Source organism: Plecotus auritus (assembly GCF_963455305.1).
Source record: "Plecotus auritus genome assembly, chromosome: 10".
In the NCBI taxonomy this organism is placed as follows: domain Eukaryota; kingdom Metazoa; phylum Chordata; class Mammalia; order Chiroptera; family Vespertilionidae; genus Plecotus; species Plecotus auritus.
The window spans coordinates 30,364,794-30,386,736 of NC_137785.1; the positions used below are offsets into that span (position 1 = coordinate 30,364,794).

The 21,943-nt window shown below is 52.5% G+C and overlaps 1 protein-coding gene across 6 annotated transcripts; it reads left to right on the plus strand.

The window, feature by feature from the left end:
- The first annotated feature begins 692 nt into the window (after positions 1-692).
- Positions 693-18,446, plus strand: HPN (hepsin). 6 transcript variants are annotated; one of them, XM_080643421.1, is made up of 13 exons: positions 693-848; positions 1,410-1,479; positions 6,778-6,879; positions 6,962-7,003; positions 13,603-13,732; positions 13,804-13,926; positions 14,072-14,112; positions 14,408-14,573; positions 14,673-14,863; positions 17,126-17,221; positions 17,413-17,555; positions 17,717-17,881; positions 18,096-18,446. In XM_080643421.1, the coding sequence occupies exons 2-13, from the start codon at positions 1,464-1,466 to the stop codon at positions 18,132-18,134; spliced, it is 1,254 nt and encodes a 417-aa protein (XP_080499547.1). In that variant the 5' UTR covers positions 693-848; positions 1,410-1,463; the 3' UTR covers positions 18,135-18,446. The 6 variants fall into 6 exon arrangements, with proteins under 6 accessions (XP_080499547.1, XP_080499551.1, XP_080499548.1 ...); XM_080643425.1 differs by having other exon boundaries at positions 14,847-14,863; XM_080643422.1 differs by having other exon boundaries at positions 694-848; positions 13,839-13,946.
- The last annotated feature ends 3,497 nt before the right edge of the window (positions 18,447-21,943 follow it).

Below are 21,943 nucleotides of genomic sequence, written 5' to 3' on the forward strand. Positions count from 1 at the left end.
GCCTTTTCCGGGCCAAGCCCCCTTCCCCCCTACCTAGGACTCTACAGGCTCCAGAGGTCATTGCTGCAGGCAGCAGAGAGGCTGCCAAAGCAAACCAGCCCCCGTGACTTGTAGGAAAGCAGCTGGGGGAGGAGGCTGGGGGGGCGGTGTATGTATGAGCAGGGCAAAACAGATGGACTGGGCAGGGGACTTGGGAAGGGTCAGAGGCTGGAGCCAGAGTTGGGGCGGGGGACGGGTCTGGGGCAGGGCCTGGAACTGGGGAAGGGACAGGGACTACCTTGTTCAGGAGCTGGACAGGGGGTGTTGCAAGGGGCCGGGGTGTGCAGGCAGGGACAGAGTTAGGCCTGAGCTGGGGTAGGGTGGGGGCTGGGCAGGAGGCAGGAGAAGGAGCAGGGCAGTTGGGGCACTCTGTCTGACCCCCTCTAATTCATATCCCCATTCTTTAGTCTTTGTAAGCACCCCAGCCTACTCTGTCTCCCCAAACCCATGTCCCCAGACCAAACCGGCCCCTACTCCCACCTCCCCTGACTGGCATACCTGGATCCACCCCTCAGGCTGGAGGGAGGCAGGTGGCTGGGCTCCCCTGGTCCAGCCCCTGCAAACCCTGCCCCACCAGCCAGGTGGCCTCTGGCGCTGCCAATCCCTTTGCCCGCCCCTCCACACCCCTTTCCCCGCCTCCTGCCCAGCCCCCTCCTCCTCAGGTGAGGCAGCCAGGCCTAGCAGGCCCCACGCCGCTGCCTCTGCCTCCTGGCCGCCGCCGCGGGGCCACCATGCTCCTGCCCAGGCCTGGAGACTGACCCTTAACTGGCACCATCTCTCAGCTTCACCCCCACCGGCCGGACCCCAGGGTAAGGACCAGGGCCCTCAGTTCCAGTCCCCAGGCTAGGGGTCCCCTCACTCCCACCTAGCCTAATGCTCCCCTCCCAACTGAGGGACTCCCAGGGACCCCAAGAGTGGGCTCTCTAACTTCTCTCCAAGGACCTTAGAGCAGCCCCCCCCCCCCCCTTCTTCAGATTCAGAGATTGGGCCCCAGTCTCCTTCTCCCTCAGAACTAGGTGCCCTGCCCCTCCACCCCTCCAACCTCATACCATGGAGTCCTGGCCCCCAAAACCATCTTTCCCTAGGGCCCAGGATTTCAGGCCCCCACTCTGCTTAGGAATTCAGACCCTCAGTCCTCTGTCCTCCAGGCTGAGGCATGGGAGCCCCCAGCCTGCCCATCCAGGTGTCTCCCTGGCCACCAGTCAGACACTGACCCCATCCTTGAACCCAGCCTAATCTGCGTCCGTGATCACGGCGTGCTCTGGCCAGGGCCCAGGTCCTCCAGCCTCCCTGGATGGGCGCCTGGGACTGGGGGCACTGGAGCTGGGCTGGGCTCCCCAGGCCCTGCCTTTCCGTTCATCTCCCCACAGGTCCTGCCCCGGCCCAGGAGGTCAGCCGGGGAATCATTAACAAGAGGCTGTGACATGGCGGAGAAGGAGGGTAAGTCCCCCTTTCCGTGAGCCCCAGCTTTGGCTCTGCCTGACTGCCCCCTCCCTCTGTGCTTTCTTTCCAGCCCTCCGCCCCCTTGGAGCCCCCTCTCTCTGGCACTCCTCCTGGGCCCATCCCCACCCCCTCTGAAGCCTTCGCCACCCGATTAACTATTAACCACATGTTCTGTGAGTCTGTGCCACCACCTGCCCACCTGCTACCCCGCATGACCTTCCAGGCTCCTTGCCTCAGTTTCCCCTCACCTCCCAGCAATTCCTCAGCTGACCCTGGGCCTCTCCTTCATTTGGGGTTATGGTGGGGAGACTGGCTGTTACGGTTAAAGACACAGACTCTGGAGCTGAACCTTTTGGCCTGAGTTTGAATCTGCTTCTGCCACTTTTTTGTTGTATGATCTTGTGCAAGTGACATCATTTTCCTGGACTTCAGTTTCCCCCCTGGGTCAAGCATGGGCCCTAATGCCACATGAGGTTATTGGGAGCAGTGACAGCAGCAGGGCAGGGTGTGAGGTTGGGAGCAGCATGACGGCAGGGGCTTAGCATGTGAGATGTATGCTGTTAACCAAAGCTCATGACAGAGGCCAGCAGACTTGGAATCCTGGGGATCTGAGACCCCCACCAATTCCGACATTCCTCCTGCCGCCTGGCATTGTGGGCAAAAGAGCAGAGGGAGGACTTTGGACCTGGCAGGATGGAAGGAGAGGGGAGAGAGAGCAGAGAAACTACTCCAGGGCAATGGGAAGAAGCCACTGCCGAGTGGCTGGCTCTCAAGGGCTCTTGGCAGCCCCCAGCCAGGGCTTCCCACAGCCTGGCTATCTGGACCTTCTCCACACATGGGAGCCAGCTGGGGGTTGGGTGGGAGGCGGCTTTTCCTCCCTGCCCTCCACCCGGGCGGACTCCCTCTCTTCCTCCTGGAACCAGGCTAGCTGGGTTCGGTCCTAGGTAGTAGTGCTTTCTAGCTTTAAGGCCCTGAGCAAGCAGTATGCCTAACCCTCTGGGCCTCTGTCTTCATCTGTAAAACGGAGATGGTACTCATGCACACCTCACAGGGTGGTGCAAGTATTTAATGCAGGAAGTGCTGAGTGTGTTGTCTGCAATGATCAGTGTGGATCACTGGCTCCTTGGATCTCAGTACAGTTAGCCACTCAGACCCCCAACCATTCAGCGATGGCCAGAGTGCGGCCAACTTCCAGGGGCTCAGGAGAAGGCGCTCCCTGCATTTAAATACTCACACCACCCTGTGAGGTGTGCCTGGGTACCATCTCCATTTTGCAAATGATGGGAAGGATGGACAGAGACAGGTCTGGGTACAGAGGGAACTGAGGCAGAGTGGGCTCCAGTGCGTCCTCAGGCAGCTCAGGCCCAGTCTTGCAGGGGAGTCTGCCTGGAGGGTGTGGTCAAATCAGGACACAGATGCTAAAAGGTTGTGGTGCTGTGCTTATGTGCTGGGTGACCTGGGGTAGGTGGCTGCACCTCTCTGGGCCTCTTTTCCTCACCCATAAGCCAGGGTGGGGATAACAATACCTTCCTCACGAACAGTTGCAAAGACTTGAGGATCTGTAGGGCAGGACCGTGAGTTGGCATGCGGGTTGAGAGCCATTGCTGCTGCAGTGGTTGCTCGGTTTGTGTTAGGCCCAACTCGAGGGTCTTGGTGCTCCTGGGGACTCAGCCTTGGAGGAGGTGATATCTGAGTTGACACTCATGATGAGGAGGGAGTAGGAGGGTGTGCCAGGCAGAGGGAATGGCCTAGCTAAATGTCGGCAGGTAACAGACTGCTGGGAGTGCAGTGGCACATGGCTAATTTGGGTATTCCTGGAAGTAAAGTTGAAATGGAGCTGAGAGGGTGATGAGGTGTGGCAGTGGGACCGAGGTCTGTTCCCACTATTTTTGATGAGGGGCAGGCAGATGCCTGGGTGTGCTGGGTCTCTCCACAAGATGGTGCTGTCTGTTATTCGTTGTTGCTCTTTTCTAACGTCTATTTGTAAGTCTGTGGTTTCAGTTGTTTTTTGGAAGGGCTCTCAGGTTAGGGGAAATATATGTTCAACTCTCAAATCTCTACCAGCCGTGCTTCTATGCTAGGGTTGCTGGCTGGGGGCCTTGGACTATGTCCTGTGGAACATTGGGGAGTCACGGAGAGTTCTAGGGAAAGTAGGGACAGGTTGGGTTTGATATTTAGCAAAAGCCCCCAAGCTTCCATGTAGAGGCTGGACCAGAGGGGGAGACTGAGCCAGGAGTTGGATGGAGTGAGGGACAGGGAAGAAGAAGGTGGACAGGAAACATTCAGGAGGCCTGCAAGCTGGGGACCTGCAAGCTCTGAAGGGAGGGAGGTGTCCTGCAGAGGAGGGGCAGGCCTGAGGATGAGTGCTTCAGGTGCGACCTGGGATTTGGGGAGACATGGAGGCCAGTGTGGGACCTGAGGTGTGAATGGCTTAGAAGATTCCAGGAGGGAATATCTAAGAGGCTGCAGGACCCTAATCTGCAGGAAAATCATGGCCTGGGACAGAAAAGGGAAACTGAGGCTGTGGAGGCAGGGGAGACAACCCGCTCTGTGAATTCCAGATTTCAGAGATAAATAGGTCAGGAGATGGAGAAGGCACTGTCGGAGAAGTAGAAGGAAAGACCTCTGGGTGTCCCAGAATTTAAGTGAGGGGACTTCCATTCAGGAAATTGAAGTTGGGTCGGAGGGGGACTGAGACATGAAGCCGTCAGCTGAGTAGAGTCTCAGAGACAAGGAGCCAGAGCTGTCACTTGTGAGGGTTTTACAGACAAATGGTGGGGGCAGGAGGTGCCCCTGCAGGAGTGCAGAGCAGAGCCTCTGGGTGAAGTCGGGGCGGCGGTGGTGGGGGGGGGGAGGCGGGGGGGCGGGAGCGGGGAGCTGGCTCACTGATCTAAAAGGCCCGGTGGATCCCATAGAATCACAACAAGGATGGTCTTCTCTCAGAGTGAGGGTGCTTCCTGACCACCAGAGGCACCTGTTGGGGGGTTGCTCGAAGTCCCCTGAACCAGAGGGCATGGAAGGAGGCTCTTCCTCTTGTCATAGGAGAATGGGGGGCAGAGCTTTCTGCCTTAGCAGGCGCAGCAGAGCACAGCTGAAAACAAAGGAACCAGGACCTCCCACTAGAACCAGGAAAGTGCTTGGGTACAGAGTTGGGAGTGGGCCGGGAGGCCCTCCTGAGACATGGCGAGGTCTGCCAGCTGGGCCCCTTTGGAGGGAGGGAGTGTTCTCTCGTGCCTGACGAGAACCGCTGGGCTCTCAAATTCTTAAGACACCCAGACAGTGGCCATCCCAGGAAGGTCCTGAACCACTCCCCGCTCTGTTCTGGGTGCTTGGCTGGCCCTGTGCCTATCGGCCAGACGACTGTGCCACAGATGAGAGAATGGGATCTCTTGTAGCCCTGGGAGTGCCTTGCAGGTGCCAAGGGCAGTCAGGCACATGCCAGGCCCAGCTGAAGGCTTTCAGCAGCCTTTTCTCTTTGTTCCTTCCGAAATGCCTAGCAAAGGGGTTGGCTTTTAATCCCCAGGGGCCCTGTTGTACAGGGAATAAAATCCATCTTCTCCCCAGGTCCCAGGCCTCCCTGGCTGGCCCCAGCTTTGGTTCCACTGTCTTCCCAAGTGCATGCCATTCTGGCCATATCAGTGGCCTCTCTTGCCCTCTAACAGATCATGCTTATTCTTGCCTCAGGCCTTTGACTATGCTGTTCCCTCTGCCCACAGTGTTCTTCCTTAAGGTTTGCATGGCTGGCCTCAGCTCAAAAGTCACTTATTAGGGCTGGGCTTGTGTGGCTCAATGGTTGAGCATCGACCCATGAACCAAGAGATTACTGTTTTGATTCCTGGTCAGGGCACATGCCTGGGTTGCAGGCTCGATTCTCAGTAGGGGGCGTGCATGAGGCAGCCGATCAATGAGCTTTCTCTCTTATTGATGTTTCTATCTCTCTCTCCCTCTCTCTTTCAAATCAATAAAAAAAAAAAAACCAACCCGTATTTTAAAAAAAATCACTTATTAGGGAGGCCCTCCCTGAGCACCCTACAGAAGCTACCTTCTGCCCCCGACATGAATTATTTTCTTTATAGTCTTTGCCACAACTGGAAATTATCAAGTTCATTTATTGTCTACTTGTTCACTTCCCCCTCATCTTACACACATGAGAATGTGAGCCCTATGGCCAGCATCTCATCCATCTTGTTTTGGGATGTGCCTCTAGAGCCTGAATGGTACCTAGTACACAGCAGATGCTCAATGGGACAATGAATGAATAAGGCTCCATTTTACCAATGAGAAGACTGAGGCCCAGAGAGGTGAAGGGAGTTGCCAGGACCACACTGCTTTAATGACTGAAAGGCACTTTTGGAGAACTTGCTATATGCCAGGGACTATGTACAGGGAGAGGTAGCATGGCTTAGTGGTTGTACATTTGAGCCCCAGCTCCAATTCTTCCCAGGGTTCAGGACCCAACACTGCCTCTTGCTAGCTGAGTCACTTCAGGCATGTGATTCTTCTCTGGGCCTCAGTTTCCCCTGTATGAAAAATGGGACTCATAACTGAGATAAGGACTGAATAAATTAATGCATTTAAAGCAGTACTTGGAGCATAATAAGTATCTGATAAGAGTTTGGCTATTATTATTTAAAAGAACTTTATTATTTAAAAGTATTATTTTTAGAGGGTGGATGCCCATTAAATAGGTGAGGAAACTGAGGCTCAAAGAGGTGATGTCACCTGTCCCAAGGTCTCAGCTAAGGGTGGGGAAGGTCAGTATTTAGAAGTGAGGCTGGCAAGTTTTCAAACTTAAGTTCTTAACCTCCAGGAGCAAACTTGACCTTGGAGCTGGGTCCTGTGGGGAAAGTCTGGTACCCAGGGACAGAGGGTCTGGAACATTAGAGAGAAATGAGGCAGTGAGGGAATGCGAAACAGCAGGGACGAGAGCTGCCAAAAGGGCAAAGGTCAGGAGTCACAGCCCCCAGGAGAAACGTCTGGGAAAGTTAGCAGAAGTGAGAGGTCCAGGAAGAGATGTCCCAGCGTGATGACGGAGCTACAGAGCAGCGTCACTGGGGAGGAGAAATGCCAGGAGTGCAGGCAGCGAGGGTGGCAGCTGTCCCAGCCACTCCCCTTCCCAGCTGAAACCCTTGAGGAGCTGGACACCTGGCTGTCCTCGCTGCAGGGGAGAGGCAGCCCTGCCAACTGGGCCTGGTAGGCTCAGACATGTGGGGGCAGACAGAGCTGACCCTATGCCCAGACCCCACCCTGACGAGGACAGGCCTGGCAGTGGCCCCAGCATGGTTTCTGTTGCAGGTGGCCGGACTGTGCCATGTTGTTCTGGATCCAAGGTAGCAGCTCTCACTGCAGGGACGCTGCTGCTCCTGACAGGCATCGGGGCAGCATCCTGGGCCATTGGTGAGAGTGGCTCCCTGCACCTCTACCCTCCCCTGCCCCTGCGGCCCCAGCCTACCTGCCCTCACCTCTGCCTTCTCTGCAGTGACCGTTCTACTCAGGAGTGATCAGAAGCCACTGTATCCAGGTGAGTAAAGCAGGCTGGGACCCTCTGGGGCGCCCTGAAGAAAACCTGTGCCTGGTGGGAGCTCAGTGGAAGGATTTTTGAATGAATGCACTTGTGCTGAGTGCTTGTCTGGACCAGGTGCTGCTGTAAGCAATTCACTTGTCTAACACAGTGTTTTTCAGACTCTAAATGTGTTACCCATTAATGTATCATAAAATTAAATTAGTGAGTTGAAAATCGGATGTTAAAAAGTATGAAATAGATGAGACTAGAAAATATTCGAATGAGTCTCAGTAAGAAAAACTCCTGTTAATCTTTTATTTTGGTTTTATGAGGGTGGGACTGTTATTCTCTCCATTTTAAAGATGGGGAAACTGAGGCTCAGAGCCATGGGATGGTTTGCCTCAGAAAACAGAAGTTCAAGGCCTCATCATGATGGAAAACTGTTTTTTGGTTTTATGTTTACTGCAGAGCGTAGACAAAACATGTCTGAGAGGCACTGTATGAAACCAGTGAACGCTCTAGCTCCCCTAGAAGGTAGCTGCTATCATCCCATTCACAGATGTGGAAAGTGAGGACCAGAGAGAACACACAACTGACCAATGATGGGACAGGCATAGCCCTTAGACGTGCCCAGTGGAGCTGTGTCTGCAGCAGGCAGGGAGAATGACCGCACTGATAAACAGGCACAGAAGCTCATTGTGGAATGAATGAATGAGTCGCCCAAAATGCTAACTTCACGCTGCCTTTTCGTGGTCCAGACAGCAGGAAGGAAGGGGAAGCTGGGTGATGGGATATCTTTTTCACTCCCATGCGCCTCATCTACTTCCATAAAGGACTCAGCTCACATTAAGAGAAGAAATGAAAATCCAGACAAGGGAAGCCAACATCAGTGCTAGTGGTCAAGCCAGCACTTACATGTGCCAGGCACAGGCCTTGGCTCTACAGGTGTCAATTCATTAAATCCTCACAACAGCCCATTTTAATATGGGGAAACCAAAGCACACAAAGGCCAGGTGATATGCTGCAGGTCACAGAGCTAGTAAGCTCTGGAGTGTGGAACTCGGCAGCTGGGTTCAGCTTTTATGCAGAACCTGTACGTGCTATGGCCCCTCACGAAACGGGAGCTGCCGTAGTGAGGGCTCCCATATGCCAGGCCCTGGCTGTGGCCCTTGCACAATAGCCTGGTGACGCTGGAGCTATTATCATCACCCCAGATGGGGAAACTGAGGCCACTGAAGTGCACTTACTTGCCCAAGACCACATGTCACATCAGGGGCAGGGCGGAGGGATCATGCCCCTGCCAAGTCCCTCCATGGCTCCCCACCACCATTGGGCTCCCAGTGAGGGCCTTTCTTTGCCCTCATTTCACACTTGCTCCTGTCACTCTCACACCCTTGAAGGACCCTCCTGGCACCATAACCTTTGTTCACCCACTTCTTTCCAGCTCGTACCTAGAGGCAGGTTTTGGGGTTCTGCAGTGTCACTGCCAAGTGGGGGCCCTGGCAGAGTCTCCATGTTCTCATCTATAAGCTCGGGGTGAGAATTAGAGGACAGAATGATCCAGGCAGGGCTTGGCTCTCAGCCAACTTGGTAAACATTGGTTTTAACTTCCCTGAGCAAGGCCTTTGGGCACTCCCAGACTGCATGTTCCCCAAGTCCATGGCCATCCTGCTGCCCAGGTAAAACTCTCCTCACACTCACAGTGGATTATTTACTCCTGAAGCATTTTTTTTTTTTTTTTTTTTTACTGCCCCAGACAGTGTCCTGAACATGGTGGATGCTCAGGAATTTATTTATTTTTAATCTTTACTTGAGGATATTTTTCCATTGATTTTTAGAGAGAGTAGAAGAGAGAGGGAGAGTTTGCCTCCTGCACATGCCCCGACTAGGGCCTGGGCTGGGGAGGAGCCTGCAACCTAGATACGTGCCCTTGACCAGAATCGAACCCAGGATCCTTTGGTCTGCAGTCCGACACTCTATCCATTGAGCCAAACTGGCCAGGGCAGGAAATCTTTGCTTAACGACTGAGCACAAATACAAACCGCTAAGATGAACTAACTTGTCCTGGGCTTTACCGAGCGGAAGGTAACAGGCCACAGTTACGACCAGCTCAGGCCAGGCCCAGCACCCTTGCCCTTCAGCTATACTTGGGGTCTTCAAAAAGCGCTGGGAAATTACAAAACAAAAAACAAACAAAAAATCCCCACAAAAAAAATGAAACTATATCCTTGCCTCATTTTTCTGGGGTTGTCACACTTCTAAATATATCAGACAATTTGGTAAGCAAGCCAGGTGGCCCAGAACACACTTTGCATTGATTAAAATAATACAAATGAGAATAAAGTGTTTAAAAGTGAGAAACAGTGGCACAAAATAAGGCTTTAAAAATAGTTAGAGGGGGCATTTTATATTCCTTCCCCCTCCACCTTCCCTAAAACACAATCATAAAGTGAATAATGGTTTCCTAAAACCTCATACTTCTTGGAATTCACATTTCTGGAGCATTTATTTCAAAATAAGAATTTACTCTACCCCACTTGGTATTTCAAATCCAAGTCTTGGTCTTGGAACTCAGGGGGTGGTGGGTACCACCCAAGAGAGGTGCCAGGAAGCCCCTGCCCAACCCCAGAGCAAGGGGCCATGATTAAATCAAGAAAGCAAGCCAGGAAACGCCTTTTTAAAATTAAATATATTGGGATGACATTGGTTATAGACTTCAAGTGTACATTTCTATGAAAAATGATCTGTATATTGCATCATGTGTTCATCATCCAAAGTCAAATCATCTGTCACCATATATTTGACCTTTTACCCTTTACTTACCCCCCAACCCCCTTCCTCTGGTAACCACCATATTGTCTGTGTCTGTTTTTGTTTGTTTGTTTATCTTGTCTGTTCATTGGTTGCTTTTAGTTTTATATCCCACATATGAGTGAAATCATATGGTTCTTGACTCTTTCTGTCTAACTTATTTCAGTCAGCATGATATTCTCAAGATCCATTCATGTTGTTGCAAATGGCAGTATTTCATCTTATTAGCCAGGAAGCTCTTAGCTAGGCCGTGGATCAGTGTATTTGGGGTGGGGACAAGTAAGGGTCTCTGTTAGACCCACAGAAGGAGCAGGGGGTATGCAGGTCAGCAGGCCCGGTTTCACATCCTGGCTTTGCCAGTTTTTTAGGCCCCTGGAAAAATACATCCTTTCTGAGGCTGTTTCTTTTCCTTTTTTTAAAAAAAAAAAAATTTATTTATTTACTTTTATTACTAGAGGCCCGGTGCATGAAATTTGTGCACGGAGGGAGGGAGGGGGAATGTCCCTCAGCCCAGCCTGCACCCTCTCCTATCTGGGACCCCTCGAGGGATGTCCGACTGCTCGTTTAGGCCCGATCCCAGTGGAATCGGGCCTAAACAGGCAGTCGGACATTCCTCTCACAATCCAGGACTGCTGGCTCCCAACCACTTACCTGCCTGCCTGCCTGATTGCCCCTAACCACTCTCCTGCCAGCCTGATCACCCCCTAACTACTCTCCTGCCGGCTTGATTGCCCCCAACTGCCCTCCCCTGCCGGCCTGGTTCCCCTCAACTGCCCTCCCCTGCAGGCCTGGTCCTCCCCAACTGCCCTCTCTTGCAGGCCTGGTCCCCCACAACTGCCCTCCCCTGCTGGCCTGATCTCCCCCAACTGCCCTCCCTTGTAGGCCTGGTCCCTCCCAACTGCCCTCCCCTGCTGGCCATCTGTGGCAGCCATCTTGTGTCTACATGGGGGTGGCCATCTTTGACCACATGGGGGGGCCATCTTGTGTGTTAGAGTGATGGTCAATTTGCATATTACCTCTTTATTATATAGAATTTTAAAATCTTTTTTTGTTGAAAGTATTACATATGTCCCCCTTTTCCCCCATTAACCCCTTCAAGCCTGCTCCTGCCCCCCCACCCCAGGCTTTCAGAGGCTCAGTTTCTTCCTCTGTAAGATGGGCATAGAAATGGTCTCTACCTCCCGGGATGGTATGGGAGAGAATAAGACACATAGCATGGGGCCAGCCCATGGACATCCCCAGGAAACGTAGTCAGTATGATTATTTCTGCACTGTTATTGTTTCACCCTTACGAGGGGAAGTTGCCTAAGAGACTGTGTAGGGCAACTTTAAAAGCTTGGGGTTTGGAGTCACTGGGGCCTGAGTACATATCCTCTCTGCCTCGTTTGGCGATGCGGGACAAGTCACCTCACCTCCCCAAGCTTCCACTCACCCATCTGGAAAATGGGGATGACCTTTGTGGCCTCGGGGTACAGTGACAGAGAGCATGTAGCATAGCGCTGGGGCACAGTAGGTCCTCAGCAGGACAGGGTTCTCCCTGGAAGTCCTTGCCCAAATCTGTGGGGCTTGGGGAAGATTGCTCGGCTTGGTGTGGTCTCACTGGGTTTTCCCTGAGAGGATGCAAAAGTGACTTTCACCGGAATCAGGGTCCTAGAACAGCCATGGGCAAACTACGGCCCGTGGGCCGGATCCGGCCCGTTTGGCTGTTCTATCCGGCCCGCGGAGCCGAAAGAGCGGAGGGTTGTCTTGCTCTCCCCTCCGCTCCTTTACTTTGAATTTATATTAGTTCACACAAACACTCCATCCATGCTTTTGTTCCGGCCCTCCGGTCCAGTTTAAGGACCCATTGTGGCCCTCGAGTCAAAAAGTTTGCCCACCCCTGTCCTAGAACGTGCTCTCAGAAAAGGAGAGGCTCACAGCCGATCTTCCTCCAAACCTACCTTCCCGCTTTCCCCAACCCTGTCAGTAGTAGCTTAGTCCTTCAAGTGGCTAAGGCCAAACACTTTGGAATTGCCCTTGACCCCTCTCTTTCCCTAATCCAATTGTCCCCAAACCCTGTGGGCTCCACCTATAAAATCTGTCCAAAATCTAAACTCTTCTCCCCCTCCAGTGCTCCACCCTGGCCCAGCCTCCATCCTCTCCCTCCTGGACATACAGCCACCTCTATCTCCTGCTTCCAGTCCCTCCTCCCCCAACCCCCCACTTTGTTCTCCAGAGGGAGCCTGTGAACCCTAGGCAGGTCAGAGCCCTCCTGGCTCAGATCCTCCCCAGGAGCACCTCACTCCTGGTAAAAGCAAAGTCCTAGCATTGATCCAGTCTGTCTCCTGCCTCACCTTCCCCTCGCTCAGTCTGCTCCAGCCTCCTTGCTATTGCTCAGTCCCCACCCCCAGCCTGAGGATCTTTGCAATTGCATTCCCTTCCCTTGGCCTAGTTTTCTGCCCCCTCACTTTTCTTCACAACTTTCTTTCTCACTTCCTTCAGGTCTTCGTTCCCTTACCACTTCTCGGGAACTTTCCTTCCCAGCTATTGAAAATCGCAGCGTCACCCCAACCTCACCACTCACACCAGCACCCTGACTCTGTCAAAGCTTGATTTGTCTCCCTGGCCCCTTCTTTGGTGACACATGATCTATTTTCCTTATCTGTACCTTTCCTTATCCATCTCATCTAGTGGCCTTTGAATGCCACAGAGCAGGGGTCTGATTTGTTCACTGCCTAAACTAGAGCCGGCACGTACTGAGTGGGGAATGTAAATAAATATGACTAAGGACTGTGGCCTGGCTTAGGGGTGAACAAGGGTCCTCTGGCCGTGTGTGGGGAGCTGAGAGGACATCAGCTTTCAATACCACCAGCGCCAGGCAGGAGGAATCCCTTCCAGGCGCTGTTCAGCCCTCCTGTGTGTCCCTGCCCCGCCTCGTCTCTGTGTGAGGATGTGCCTTGTTGGGTGATGTTTATTGTTATTTCCCTCACCCCAGACTTCGGTTTGGTGAGGGCTGTCTTAGTAATCTTTGTGTACCTAGCATCACTCCTCATAGGACTAAGCATGAAGTATGTGTCTAGTTAAAGCTTAGTTAGTTTGGTGAATGAATGAGTGAATGAATGAGTACTACATCATCTGCTTGGAGAATTATCATGCACTTTAATATACTCAAGGCTCTGACAAGTCCTACAGGAAAGATACCTATCCTTTCCTCTTTTTTTAAATTTAAGACTATAGGATGTCTATTTAAATATTTTGGCAATCTGATGTATTAGTCAAGGGTCCTCAGATGGCAAAAGATGGAAGAAAAAAAATAAACTGGCTAAATGAAAAAGGGAATGATTAACTCAACCACTTCTGGGGGTTCTTCAAGCCTGGCTCCATCAAGGAGCTTAAAACTATTAGCAGAAATCTCTTGGCTTTCCTCTATGTTGGCTTATTTGTTCCCTCACGTGGGCAAAGATGGCCTCAGCACATGCAGCCTCACACACCATTCCCTTGGGGGACTGGTTGAAACAGTTTCCCTCTTTCCAAATGTCCCAGCAAAGTCCCAGACTTACAGCACGTGAGCAGCCAGCTTAGGAAGTCCTGTGGAAAGAGGCACTTCCCTGTTCCCAGCAGGGCCAGCCAAAGTCCCTGGGCGGCTGTTCCTTGGTCTAATTTGTCCCGTGCCCTTCTGGACACAGTCAGGAGTGCGGGGGCGGGGGGTGGGGGGGGGGATGGGGTGCTCTGATCAGCCCTGCCGGGACTCAGACTAGAACACACAGCGGAGCGCAGCCAGGAGGGCTGGGCAGGGGGTGAGCGTGCGGCCGCCCTGTCTCCCGCAGTGCAGGTCAGCCCAGCAGACACTCGGCTCACAGTCTTTGACGAGACGGAGGGGACGTGGCGGCTACTGTGCTCTTCACGCTCCAATGCCAGGGTGGCGGGACTCAGCTGTGAGGAGATGGGCTTCCTCAGGTACGGGGTGCCCCTTGGAGGGGTGGCAGCGGGAGGATGGGAGGAGCAGGCCTGACCCCTGCCCTGCCCAGGGCACTGGCCCACTCGGAGCTGGATGTGCGGACAGCGGGTGCCAACGGCACGTCAGGCTTCTTCTGTGTGGACGAGGGAAGGCTGCCCTACGCCCGGAGGCTGCTCGAGGTCATCTCCGTGTGGTGAGGAGGGCAGTGGGCAGGTGCGGGCACACACCCCGGCCCCGCAGCTCCCCAGGCGCCCCTACTTGCTCTTCCTCGTTTTCCTTCTCTGTCTGAACTGGCCTCTTTCTGTTTCTCTCTGTCCCCATCCCTGTCTTTCTTACAGTGACTGTCCCAGGGGCCGCTTCCTGGCTACCATCTGCCAAGGTGAGACCCTGACACTCAGAACCCTCTTTCTGAGACCAAGGTAGGACCATGTCCCCCAAGGATGGGTCCCTGTCCCCTTCAGATCTCCCAGGGCAGGGCCTTGTCCCATCGGACAACCCCAAGCAGGCCATACCCTCTCGGTCCTCAAAGGACCAGGTCGTGTCCTCTCAGACTCCCCCAAGGGGGAGCACCCCTCACACTCCCGGAGTGGGGCGTGTTCTCTCAGACCCCCTGGTGCAGGGCTGGCCCTGAGGGCTCCCAGGCCCCCGCTCCCCCTGACTCCCCTCTCTCACAGACTGTGGCCGTAGGAAGCTGCCCGTAGACCGCATTGTGGGAGGCCAGGACACCAGCCTGGGCAGGTGGCCATGGCAAGTCAGCCTTCGCTATGATGGCGCGCACCTCTGTGGCGGGTCCCTGCTCTCTGGAGACTGGGTGCTGACAGCTGCCCACTGCTTCCCTGAGTAAGTGACCCCCACGGCACTAAGGAGGGTAGCGGGGGCAGCAAGGTGGGGAGGCTGTTTCCAGGCAGGCTGCCACCCTCCCCTCCTGTTCTCTGGTAGGCGGAACCGGGTCCTGTCACGATGGCGTGTGTTTGCCGGCGCTGTTGCCCAGGCCTCACCCCACGGCCTGCAGATGGGGGTTCAGGCAGTAGTCTACCACGGGGGCTATCTCCCCTTTCGGGATCCCAACAGTGAGGAGAACAGTAATGATATCGCTCTGGTCCACCTCTCCAGCCCCCTGCCCCTTACAGGTAAGTCTGGGGGCTGAGCCCTGGCCTGGGGACTCCTGAGGCCGGGAGGTCAGAGGAGGGACCAGGGGCCTAGGAGTCCACGGTGATAAGGGAAATGCTCTTGAGGGACACAAGTGGGTGCCCACCAAGTGGGAATGATTAGTACGGCCGCTTTGTAAAGTCTGGCAGTTCCTCAGAAAGTGAAACACGGAGTTGCCATGTGACCCAGCGATTCCACTCCTGGGGGACGCCCCAAAGAAATGAAAACACGTGTCCACACAGGAGCTTGTACACAAGCATTCACAGCAGCACTGTTTGCAGTGGTCAACAGGTAGAAACGACCATGTCTGTCCTCTGACAAATGGATAAAAACGTGGCCAATCCATACAATAGAATACTATTTGGCCATAGAAAGGAACAACCACTTCTGTGATACGCAATGGCCAACCCTTGAAAACATTCTGCTAAGAAAGAAGTCGGACACAAAAGGTCGCTATATGATTCCGTTTATAAGGACTGTCCAGAATAGGCACATCTATAAAGAAAGCAGATTCGTGGTGGCCAGGGTTGGGGATGGGGAGATTAGGGGTGATAGGTAAGGACACAGGGTTTCTTTGGGGGTGGTGCAAATGTCCTAAAATTGATTGTGGTGCTGGACTGTACCTTCCTAGTGCTCCACATGCTATTCAACATCTGTGAGCCCACTAAAAACCATTGACCTGTGCATCCTAAGTGGGTGAATTGTGTGGTATATGAATTCTATATCAAAAACATTTTTTACCACAAAACCCAATCAAATGAAATGAAGACAGTGTTTTAAATGTATGGATGAATCAGGCAGTTAAGAGTCATTCCCCTGCAGCTCTCTGGGGCATTCCCTTGCTCCCAATGAGGAAGACTCACGGGGGGCCAGGGTGTCTCTGACACTTCTCCAGGCCTGCCTGGGGGGCTGAGGGCAGGCCTTGGGCTTCAGCTTTCAGCAGGCCATTGTGTGTAATGACAATAAAAACCATGGTGGTGGTGATGGGCCTCCGACAGGCACCAGTCTGATGATAATAGTGAGAGTACAATAAAGTGATGTAGTGATGAGAGGAATGAACACAAACACCTGCACGGCGCCTTCTCTGTGTCAGGCTCTGTTCTCAGGTCCCGTGCACAAGCTCATTTAGTTTTCACCGCAGCCTGGGAGGGTGGATCCTTTAATCATCCTGTTTTCCACCTGGGGAGAGGTCCCGACAGAGAGGAGGTAAATAATGTCTCAGATTCCCACAGCTGGCAAATGGCAGAGATTGGAGCCCAGGCCTCCTGGCACTGGAATCAGCCTGCAACCCCTAGGCTGTGTGCCAGGGAAGCCAGGACCATTTTGTGGTTTGCATTGTACTTATTTTTATGGTTATTTTCTTTTTAATGATTCATGATACTGGTTTTCCATTTAAGGGAGTGATACATGTTCTTTTTCTCCTTAAAACAAAATAAAGTCTCCTCTTTAGTGAAGAGTGAGGGGTTAACAGCACTGAAGTAAGGAAGTATCCATGAGGCACAGGGGGTGGGGTGAGAGTGGCTTGGGTTTAAAACACAGCTGAGGGGTAACAGCTTCACCGTCGGATGCAGGTGCTTGCCAGCTGTGTGATCTGGGGCATGTGGCATTACCTTTCTGTGCTGTACTTGCCCTCATCATAAAAAGGACTTCCTAGGGTTACTGGCATGATTAAAAAGGTGAATATGAGTCCTGGCCAGTGTGGCTCAATTGGTTGAGCGTCCCTTGCACCAAAGTTCGAAGGTTCGATTCCCAGTCAGGGCACATGCCTGGGTTGCAGTCTTGATCCGCAGTAGGGGGTGTGCAAGAGGCAGCCAATCGATGTTTCTCTATCATCATTGATGATTCTATATCCCTTTCCCTTCCTCTTTCTCTATAAATAAATAAATAAAAACATATTTTTTTTTTAAAAAAAAAAAAAAAAAGAAAAGAACACGGCCTGGGAATTGGGCAATCTGGGTTCAAATTCTGGCTTTGCCATTGACTCATCGTGAGACTTTGAACAAGTGCCTTGGCCTCATCCCCCCTTCTGTGAAATGGGGTAATAGTCCTCTTCCTCCCTGGGCTGATGGAGAGGGAAGGAACTGACACAGGAAGGTGCCAGATACCGAGTGAGCTCTCAGTGGACAGCAACTGCTGCTGTAGCTGCTTTAAAGAACAGAGGAAAGGCTGTGTCAGGGGCACTGGAGGCAGCTGGACAGACGTTGGTTCCAGGTAGGGCTGGACCAGCGTGGTCTCTCTCACAGAATACATCCAGCCCGTGTGCCTCCCAGCTGCCGGCCAGGCCCTGGTGGATGGCAAGATTTGTACAGTGACTGGCTGGGGCAACACACAGTACTACGGTGAGTCCCACCCTCTGCCTGGGAAGCCGCCATGAGGGAGACTGACCTGGGCCAGAGAAGAGCAGTCTGGCAGGTTTGGTGCCTCTTGGCCCTGGGCCATAGGGACACTGAGGAGCCTGGGATGGGCACCAGGAGGGGAGGGGGGTGTGCATGCTCACCAGCTCTCCCCAGCCTTGCCCGCACACCCCCAGGCCAACAGGCTGGGGTACTCCAGGAGGCCCGAGTCCCCATAATCAGCAACGATGTCTGCAACGGTCCTGACTTCTACGGGAACCAGATCAAGCCCAAGATGTTCTGTGCTGGCTACCTTGAGGGTGGCATCGATGCCTGCCAGGTGAGGGATTGTGGGGGACAGCCCCTGACCCTGCCACTCTAGAGATGGAGGCACAGGGCAGTGGGCGGTCAGACTCCCTACCTCAGGGCCAGATGACTCTGTGACCACAGCCTGTGGCCATCCGAAAGCACCTCCAGCCTTGCCTCCCCTTCCCCCACCAGGGCGACAGTGGTGGCCCCTTCGTGTGTGAGGACAGCATCTCTCGGACCCCACGTTGGCGGCTCTGTGGCATTGTGAGCTGGGGCACTGGCTGTGCCCTGGCCCAGAAGCCAGGCGTCTACACCAAAGTCAGTGACTTCCGGGAGTGGATCTTCCAGGCCATAAAGGTGAAAGTGGGGCCCAGGTGGAGCCAGAGGATGCAAAAGTCTGGGACTCTCATTGGGGAAGGGGAGGCAGGGTTTTCTGGAGACCTTTGCTCAGGCCTAGAAGAGGCACCCTGTGGAACAGAGGCATTTCAAAGGGCTTCTTGGAAGAGGAGGCTAGTTGTGGGACTTTCAGGGAAGCCTCTCAGACCTCAGAAGGCCCCAATTGTCTCCCCAGATTCACTCCGAAGCCAGCGGCATGCTGACTCAGCTCTGACCTGATGCTTCTCCTGGCTGCAGACGCCTCCAGGGCCCGAGTTGATCTAGGTGGCCTCAGCCCCACATGGTGGGAAGCACTCTGGGCCTGGGATGGAACTTTTTTCTTCTTGGGCCCAGCCCACAAGTCCAAGGATACCCTCCCTCCAGGGTCCTGTCTTCCACAGTGGCGGGCCCACTCAGCCCTGGGACTACCTGAGACTCACCTTCCTGACCCGCATGTAAATATTGTTCTGCCATCTGGGGATCCCCATCTAGGTATCCCTGATGAAAAGCTGTTCTTTAAATAATAAAATTGGTTTTGATTAATGTGGCCTCTGAGTTTGCAAATGTAAGAAGCAATATTTTGAGGGAAGGAAACAAGGAATTAGGGCCTGGAACAAACCAGGCAGGGACCATGACCTCTAATTCCCACTGGCTTAGGAGAAAAGAATTGATTCATAACTGGAGATGCCCTGAAGCATCGGGCTTCAGGTACTGTTGGATCCAGCTGCTCAAATATTTCTTTTTAACAGAACTGTGCCTGTTTTCCTCGCAAATCTGCTTTTCTCTGCATCAGTTTCACATCCAAGCAGCCTCCCCTACAAGCAGAGACAGAGATGCCCCCCCCCCCCCCCCCAAGCAACAACAACCACCACCACCTCTGGGTTTACACACCATGGACCACTTAGTGCCAGAGGGAAGGGAATGCTTCTTTCCCAACAGCCATAGCAAAAAAGCCCCAGGCCTGCTCTCACTGGACAGATTTGGGCCATATGCTCATCCCTTATCAAATCACTGTACACATAACACATGAGGTGGCAGGGAGGTTTGACCCTCAAGAACTACATGAGTGTGGGGGGTTCCCCAAAGGAAAATGGGTTGCTATTTCCAGAAAAAATGAATGTAGATACCCAATAAGAAAAAAAGACATCCACCTTTGGCCAACACAGGAGAAGGCCCTGTAGGATGGAGACAGGAGCACCCAGTCCTGTGAGCACAGCCTGAGACCCCACCTCTTCCTTCATCCAGGCTGGAAGTTGGGTCCCAGCTTCGGACACCCACTGTGTTTTCTAGAGCATCTGCCTCCCTTGTGGGGGCCCAATGGCCACTAGGGGGCGCTGCTGCCTCTAAAGTGTGAGAAATTAAGGCCCTTTTTGGCTAGTCTTGCCCACTGGTGCTGAAAACGAGATACTCTACAGGACAACGCTAATCGAGTGCAGGTTTCTCATCACTTTCAACAGCAACAATTATAATGTTTTGCCCATCAACTACAAGCCCCCAAACAAATTTTCTAAAACATTAATAGACACAGGAAAGCACCTCTGAATAACTCACTATCTTGGAAAATGCCCCAAGCATCACTCCCTGCACACCAAACTATGCATGGTTGACCACCACCCTGCTTAGTCCATCAGAGCACCCAGGTACCAACCCACATCTGGTTGGCAGAGCTCCATGCAGTTTTTCCAGACGCCTGCCTGTGGCTGGCAGTCCTGGCCACCCTGCGTGAGGTGTAATTGAAGACCTGACTCACGTGGCTTTGTTAGAAATGCATTGAGTTACAGGGCTGTGACTATACACTTTCCTCTGTAATTTTCAGCCGGAAATTGTACTGTACATGTGTTTTATGAAGTTCTGGGACTCAGAGAATATGGCCCACCCTCGGGTTCTGAGCAGATCACGTCCTGGAGCATCTGAGAGGACACAGCTCAGCCTGGCCAGGAAGGAGTGGTCTAGGAGGAGAGGCTGCTGCTCTGTGGGGACTGAAGGGGCCACGGCCCTGACCTGGGGGAGCTGAGGAATGTGGCCCTATTCCAGGGTATCTGTCCGAAATTTGGGCATTAAAAGTCAATAGGCAGCCTACTGGGAAAATGTCAATCGGGGCCCCTGGGGGTTCTGCCAGCATCATTGCTGCCTTGGAGGGAAAGTGGGGTGGGGAGATTATCATTCACTCAACAGCCATTCACCAGTTTCCTTTGTATGCTAGGGGTCAGCGAGCCCCACTTTCTCCTGTTCCCACCAACCTGCCACCCACCCCCGAGAAGTCCCAAAGAGATTAGAAAAATAATAACAACCGCAGGGCTGCTTTGAAGTAGTGCTGGAATTTTGGTCTTCAGAATAACTGCCTATCAAAACTCTCACTTCCATGTCATTGCTGTGCATCTCTGAGCCAGAGCATTTGGCCCGTCTTATCTAATTACTGTAACCACATCAGGAACAGCAGCAAGGCTCTGCACTCATTGTTATGTTTATAGCTGAATATTCACTTTCAAATATAGAAAAGCCTCCTGGGTGTAACTTGGAAAGGAAAGCTCCATATGCGGTTTATAAATTGGCATTCTCCAGTCAAATTCAAGGAGAAATGTACAATTATCCTTTCACAACAGTTATTCTGAAAGTAAAATGGCACCATGATTAACAATGATTGTGATGGGCATTCATTTTATATTCAGAAATAATTATTGTGAATGTTCAAATAGTGGTGTAAATAGGGAATGGATTTTTGTTTCTGCAGAAAAGGAATACTACTTAAATCCTGCAGTTATTAAGTGAGCAGCTGTTCCAGTTCTACTGCTGTATAACAAACCGCCCCAAACTCAGTGGTGTAAAATAGCAACCATTTATTATGCTCAAGATTATGTGGCTCAGAAAGTCAGACTGAGAGCAGCAGGGACTGCTTGTCTCTGCTTCGTGATGTCCAGGTCCTCATCTAGGAGACCTACGGGGCAGAGTGGCTAGTGAGCAGGGACTGGATTGTGAGCTTCCTTACAAGCCTGGTGTCTGGGCTGGAAGGCTCAAAGGCTGGGCTTAGTTCAGACTTCCAACTTAGTGTATGTTCAAGTGGCTTGTGCATCCTGCCAGCATGGCTGCCCCAGGACATTTGAATTTCTTGCATGGTTCAGGGCTCTGGAGTGAACATTATAGCAAATGCTGCCTTTTGCACCCAGTCTCACTTCTGCTTTACTCTGTGGTTGAAGCAGTCACACACCTGCCCAGACCCAATGAGAGGAAACAGAGACAGACCCCAACTCTCTATCTGTTGAAAAAATTTTGGCCATGTTTTAGAACTGCTACAGGAACTATTGACTATGGAAGCACATCGGCCACTGACAGAAGAGGAATGATACTAAATTATCACTAAAGTGTTCAGCCTGGAAGATTCACCTGCTATAGTCCTATATAATAAAAGCCTAATATGCAAATCAACCGAATGGCGGAACCACTGGTGGAACAACCGGCTACTATGATGCTCACTGACCACCAGGGGACAGATGCTCAACACAGGAGCTGTCCCTAGGCCGCAGGCCCCAGGCCAGCCAAGGTGGGTGCCAGTGGGAGCCCCCCAATCGCCCCGCCGGTTGCCCCACAGAGGAAGGCGACCAGTGGCAGCAGGGCGATCGGGGGGCGGGGCTGGCCAACGAATGGGTCGGTGCTGCCCCGCAATCACCGCACAGGTCACCCTGAAGATTGGCCCTGATTGCCTGCCAGGCCTAGGGACCCTACCCGTGCATGAATTTCGTGCATCGGGCCTCTAGTGTGGATAATAAAATTCTGACAGTAATACATGTCTAATACATTTTCTGATTTGTTTATATAACTTAGTAATTCATTCTTAGATAGTGATATTCATTCAGCTTTGGCCATATCTCTTTAAGTTTAAAAATTTTTTTAATTACAGTTGATATTCAATATTATATTAGTTTCAGGTGTGCAGCATAGTACATTTATATAACTTATAAAGTGATCCCCTTGATAAGTCCTGCACCCATCTGACATGATATAGTTATTAAAACATTATTGACAACATTCCCTGTGCTGCATTTTACA

Excerpts from the sequence above, each read along its gene's own strand:
- HPN (XM_080643421.1), top strand. Across the intron at positions 14,864-17,125 it reads CAGCCCCCTGCCCCTTACAG|AATACATCCAGCCCGTGTGC; the intron begins GTAAGTCTGGGG and ends TCTCTCTCACAG. Across the intron at positions 17,222-17,412 it reads GGGCAACACACAGTACTACG|GCCAACAGGCTGGGGTACTC; the intron begins GTGAGTCCCACC and ends GCACACCCCCAG.